Source organism: Chiloscyllium plagiosum, chromosome 4 (assembly GCF_004010195.1).
Source record: "Chiloscyllium plagiosum isolate BGI_BamShark_2017 chromosome 4, ASM401019v2, whole genome shotgun sequence".
NCBI lineage: Eukaryota > Metazoa > Chordata > Chondrichthyes > Orectolobiformes > Hemiscylliidae > Chiloscyllium > Chiloscyllium plagiosum.
This window is the reverse complement of record NC_057713.1, coordinates 36,549,694-36,555,693: the sequence shown is the minus strand read 5'-3', so window position 1 is coordinate 36,555,693 and position 6,000 is coordinate 36,549,694. Positions and strand designations below refer to the sequence as shown.

Here is a 6,000-nt window from a genome sequence, read left to right as displayed (position 1 = left end):
CTTCAAAAAACTCAATCAAGTTTGTGAAACATGATTTCCCACACACAAAGTCATGATGACTATCCCTAATCAGTCCTTGCTTTTCCAAATACATGTACATCCTGTCCCTCAGGATTCCTTCCAACAACTTGCCCACCACCGAGGTCAGGCTCACCGATCTATAGTTCCCTGGCTTGTCCTTACCGCCCTTCTTAAACAGTGGCACCACATTTGCCAACCTCCAGTCTTCCGGCACCTCACCTGTGACTATCAATGATACAAACATCTCAGCAAGAGCCCCAGCAACCATTTCTCTAGCTTCCCACAGAGTTCTCGAGTGCACCTGATCAGGTCCTGGGGATTTACCGTGTCAAGACATCCAACACTTCCTCCTCTGTAATCTGGACATTTTGTAAGATGCCACCATTTATTTCCCTACAGTCTATATCTTCCATATCCTTTTCCACAGTAAATACTGATGCAAAATATTCATTTAGTATTTCCCCCATTTTCTGTGGCTCCACACAAAGGCCGCCTTGCTGATCTTTGAGGGGCCCTATCCTCTCCCTAGTTACCCCTTTTGTCCTTACTATATTTGTAAAACCCCTTTCGATTCTTCTTAATTCTATTTGCCAAAGCTATCTCATGTCCCCTTTTTGCCTTCCTGACTTCCCTCTTAAGTATACTCCTACTTTCTTTATACTCTAAGGATTCACTCGATCTATCCTGTCTATACCTTATGCTTACTTCTTTTTCTTAACCAAACCCTCAATTTCTATCTTTATCCATAAAGAACTATATTGATTATCTTGTTGAAAACATTCAATGTTTTTGCTTCAACCGCTTTCTGTGCAGAGAATTTCACAGGTTCACCACTTTCTAGGTAAAGAATTTACTGCTCACTTCAGATCTCAATATCTACCTCTTATCCAGAGATTGTGACCCTCTGCTTCTGGACTCCCAGGTCATTGGGAACATCCTTCTGGTGTTTACCCTGTCTAGGCTTCCTAGAATTCTATAGATTTCTATGAGACTCCCCTCCATCTTCACCCAGAGCTTTGTGTCATCTATAAACATGAGATATTACATTTACTTCCCACATCTAAATCATTTATATTTATTTTGAATAGCTGGGGTCCAATACTGATCTATGTGGTAACCCACTAGCCACAGCCTGCCACTCTGGAAAAAGGCCCGTTTATTCATACTTTTTGTTTCCTGTCTGCCAACCAGTTCTCTATCCACTTCAATACACCCCCAAGCCCATGTGCTTTAAATTTACATGCTAATCTCTGGTGTGGGATCTAATCAGAAGTCTTTTGAAAGTTCAAGTAAACCATATCCATCGATTCCCTGCATCAACTTGATAAGTTACTAGAATTTTTCAAAAATGTAACTAAACAAGTATGATGTCCCTTTTGTAACTTTCATCTTACTGCACCGATGACAGAGGGTAAGATTAGATTAAATTACTTTACAGTGTGGAAACAGGCCCTTCGGCCCAACAAGTCCACACCGACCTGCCGAAGCGCAAACCACCCATACCCCTACATTTACCCCTTACCTAACACTATGGACAATTTAGCATGGCCAATCCACCTGACCTGCACATCTTTGGACTATGGGAGGAAACCGGAGCACCCGGAGGAAACCCACGCAGATACGGGGAGTACGTGCAAACTCCACACAGTCAGTCAGTCATCTGAGGCAGGAATTGAACCCGAGTCTCTGGCGCTGTGAGGCAGCAGTGCTAACCACTGTGCCACCGTGCCACCCACCAATGCCACTGTGCCGCCCACTGTGCCACCATGCCGAAGGTGGGGAGAGAAAGGGAATCTGCAGTTAATGTGGTATAAGTTATACATCAGGCTATTTAAAGTGAGACTCACAGAGTCTTTTTTTCGGGATCGATCCTTGTCCTTTAATTTAACCTTCCCTCCAGCAGCCCGAATGCTGACACGGTTTTCACCACCCAGGTACCCACGACAATTTGCAGATCCACAGAAACATTTCTGAGCCTCTTTTCTAGGAGTCAGAGAAACAAAAATATGAATTAGCAACAAGTTTAAGGTCAAATCCCAGCTAGAGACCAAGATACAATGCAGCTAATTAATCTGTGGCACCCTCAGGGATACAACAAACATCAAGGATTAAAACTTTAATTTATATAACACCTTAATATAATCAAACATTTCAAGACGTACCATGGAATTTTACAAAACAAAATGATATCTGTGGTATTAAGAAATAATTAAAATCGAGATGCATGAGACACTAGTATTAGAGCATAGATAGCTCAGATAGTTGTGTGACTGGACCAGGTTGCAAAGATAGCAAGGGGCTGGGACAAGGAGGGTTTGAAATCAAAGATGAGAATTTACAAATGGAGGGATTACTTACTGTGTGCCAATGGACGTGAGTGAACGCAAGGATGACAGGGGACGAGAATTTGGAGGAGTTAGGACATGGGAACACATTTTGGGAATGACATCATATTTATGGAGCGTTGAACATGGAATTCTCGAGGAGTGGAATGGATTAGTCAAAAACGGAGGTAACACAACCATGGCTGAAGGTTTCAGCAGTAAGTGAACTGAAGCAGGAATCTGTTTGGCAATGGAATGAAGGTGGAAGCAAGCAGTCGCAAGAGAAACGGGGCAGTTCTTTGATTGGAAGGCCATCCAGGGGCCAATTATGACACCAATGTTGGGAACATTCTGATTCATCGTCAGCCAGGTAAGAGTAGAGTCCTGTGTAGGAAACCAAAGATAATGGTTTCTTCTTTCCAATACAGGGGTTTGTTGAATTATGAATGTCCAAATTATAAGCGCCTGTATTTATGAACCCAACCCCAGACAGGAATGTAGTTTTGAAAATCCAACATATGAATATTTCCTGTACTTGTGTTCTTTTTTTACATTTCCCTGCACATGTTTTCCTTGTGTACAAATGACCTGCAAATGGACACAAGCATGAAACCTGTTCCATGACTGGGGCTGCCTACAGTTAATTAGAGGATATTTTTCCTTATTCAGTGCTAAGCAGCTCACCATGCAGTCCGATAATTTAGTCATGGGAGGGGAGGGAGAGCTAGGAGTCATTCAGGTACACATGGAAACTGACTTGTTGAGATGAGGGAAAAAGGAGTAACTGATCCTTGGGGAAACCCAAGACAATAGTGTGGGCACCGGAAGAGAAGTTCTCAGAATGATTCACTACCAAAATTTAAATAAGAATGGAACCAGTTGAGCATGGTCATACCCACACTTAAAGGACAAGCTGTTAGTGAAGAAGCATTAAACAATGGTACGGTCAAAGTATCAAAGACTGTACAGAAGCTAAGGATGCGGAGTGAAAGTTTACCTTTGTCACAGTAGTACTGGACACCATGCATGGCTTTGGCAAGAGCAGTTTCGGGACTGCAGTCGGTGTAGAAACACGTGTGTGTGTGCGCGGGTGTGCATGCGTGTATGGGGCCAGGGGAGTGTGGGGAAATGGATTTTAGAGGAACACTTGGGCAGACAAATGGCTGAAACAGCTGATCAAATGATCACAATCTTAGTAACAGTGAGAGAGACACATCGGGAAAAGGTTTTAGAGACCGAACACTGACTATAGGATAGGGTGTAATTATAGTATCTCCATCACTGATAAGAATTTTATTGCCGAGTGACATTCTCGGCAATTTCAAAGCTAGTTACTAGCTACAGCCGCATGTAGGGGCAGAGTTCCTTCCCTGAAGGATATTATTAAACAATTGGATTTTACTATAATCTGGGTGTGACTTGAACTCTTGATCTCAGGATTACAAGCCCATGAACATTACTGATATACCATTCTTTGAGTGCAAGTCCTCAACACAGCCATGTTTCTGTTGTCAGTCATATTGGACATACTTTTGGGGCTCTGGGCAGTCAGCTGTTTCAGGACTTGGGCACATGACATACATCCACGTCAGATGGTATGAGGAGAACTTCAAAGTGATGCTATTCCCATACATATGGTGGCCCAGTCCTTCTGGAAAATGGCGGTTGCGGGTTTTGACGGAGCTTCTGAAAAGCCTTTGGCGAGTTGCTGCGGTGCATCTAATGCATTACATACACTGCAACACTGTGTGACAGTGGATTGTATAAGGCAGTGTTAAAGATAACTGCATAAATGGAGTGAAATGAAGAAACAGGCATTTTAGTTGTACAAGAGGCTGTGCTGGACATCTCTTACCCATATCTCTGAAACTGGTAATCAAAGGTTAGCTCTGTCCCAGCTGGAACCGTCTTAGTTGTGAAAAATCCAACTCGTAGTTGCCCATTTACTGTCCACTGGAAAGAACACAGATACCAGGAAATGTAAAGCAAATACTACAAATACAAGAGAATACACACGTAAAGGACAAGGCAGTTCACAGTCTGGCTTCTATTTGAGTCGGGGCATACGATAGATGAGTGGAACTTGGAGCAAATAAAGACAAAGGCAGCTCAGGAATTTTGGAAATGACATCAAACTTATGAAGGATGGAATGCAGGAGGTCAGCCTGGAGTGTACTGGAATGGACAAATCCAGAGATTGAAAGCTCCTCCTGCAGGGAGCTGAGAAAAGGGCAAAGTTGGGTGTTGTTACAGAGTTTGGTACACGAGGTTGGACGGTCACCTCAGGATCAAAAGGTGACACCAAAGTTGAAAATAGTTCGGTTTAATCACAAACTGTTGGCAGGGAGAAGGATACCATCAGTAACTCGGGAAAATGCACTAAGACAATGGCATTGATATACCCAATATTTAATTCTAGGGGCAGGCAATAAGTGCTGACTGAATCAGTGATGCCCACACCCCACGAGTACATAGGACAAAAGCATTCTCCCCATCCGATACGGATGTTGGATACGTAGTCTGAAGAGAACATCTCAAAAGAAAATTATTAAAAATATCAGCTAACATGGAAACCATCTAGGAGAAGTTAGGTGATCAGTATTTCATGGGAATAGGATTGAGTGAACAGGAGATGGGTCTCATGGACAAGATGAGTATGAAGGAAGAGGAGGAGAAACTGGAAAAAGGTGCGAATTAACAGCAGGGGAAAATGGTGTGGCTATAAATAAAAAGTTTCCTTGGGTTGACTCGGAAAGCAGAGACACGGTGGAGGCTGCTAATCAGATACACTAAAGAAATCCATTATGAGGAGTAGGTTGTTCATCCCCCTCGAGCTTGCTCTGCCATTCAAAACAGTCCTGGCTGATCGGACAGTGCTCACATCAATCTTCCTGCATTTTCCTCATAAGCATAGATTCCCCTACAGAGTCTAAGGCAACCTTAAATATACACGAGGACTCTGCTCCCAAAGCTCTCTGTGACAAGGAGTTCTAAATACGCTCAACCCTTTGAGAGAATACATTCCTCCTCATCTCAGTCTCAGAATAACAGGATGCCAATTTAAGACTATGTCCTCTTGTCCTAGACTCTCCCAAAAAGGGGAAACATCTTTTCAGCATTTACCCTGTTAAAGCTCTTAAGAATCCTGTATGATTCAATGAGATCACCTATCATCCTTCTAAACTCTAGTTAGTAGAGTTCCAACTTAATTAATCTTTGCTCATAAGACAATCCCCCCACACCATGATCATCCCAGCGAACCTTTTCCAAACTGCCTCCAGTGAAATGATATCTTTCCTCAAATAAGGAGACCAAAACTGCTCAAATTACTCCAGATGTGATCTCACCAGCACCTTCCAAAATTTCAAGACTGCTCGATTCTTATACTTCCAACTCCCTCTAGATAAGTACCAACATTCATTAGCCTTTCTGATTACCTGCTGAACCTGCCAGCTAGCTTTCTGTTTCATGCACAAGTGCTCCCAAGTCTCTGTGTTGCAGCTTTCTGCAGCTTTTCTCAATTCAAATAAGTGTTATTTTGTACTCTCTCGCAAAATGAACAACTTCACATTATCCCACATTACATGTGTCATTTGCCAACTTTTTGCTCACTTATTTATCCGATAAATATCTCTGTCAGCTATTTGCATCCCTC

The 6,000-nt window shown here is 42.7% G+C and overlaps 1 protein-coding gene across 3 annotated transcripts in view; it reads right to left on the bottom strand.

The window, feature by feature from the left end:
• The window catches only part of setd2 (SET domain containing 2, histone lysine methyltransferase), a 128,978-nt gene that overhangs the window by 45,809 nt on the left and 77,169 nt on the right, over nt 1-6,000 (bottom strand). For all 3 annotated transcript variants that reach the window (XM_043687966.1, XM_043687964.1, XM_043687967.1), the window contains exons 9-10: nt 4,201-4,298; nt 1,869-2,004 (exon numbers count right to left, since the gene is read on the bottom strand). In XM_043687966.1, the coding sequence (XP_043543901.1) occupies nt 1,869-2,004; nt 4,201-4,298 (234 nt within the window). The remainder of the gene's footprint in view (nt 1-1,868; nt 2,005-4,200; nt 4,299-6,000) is intronic.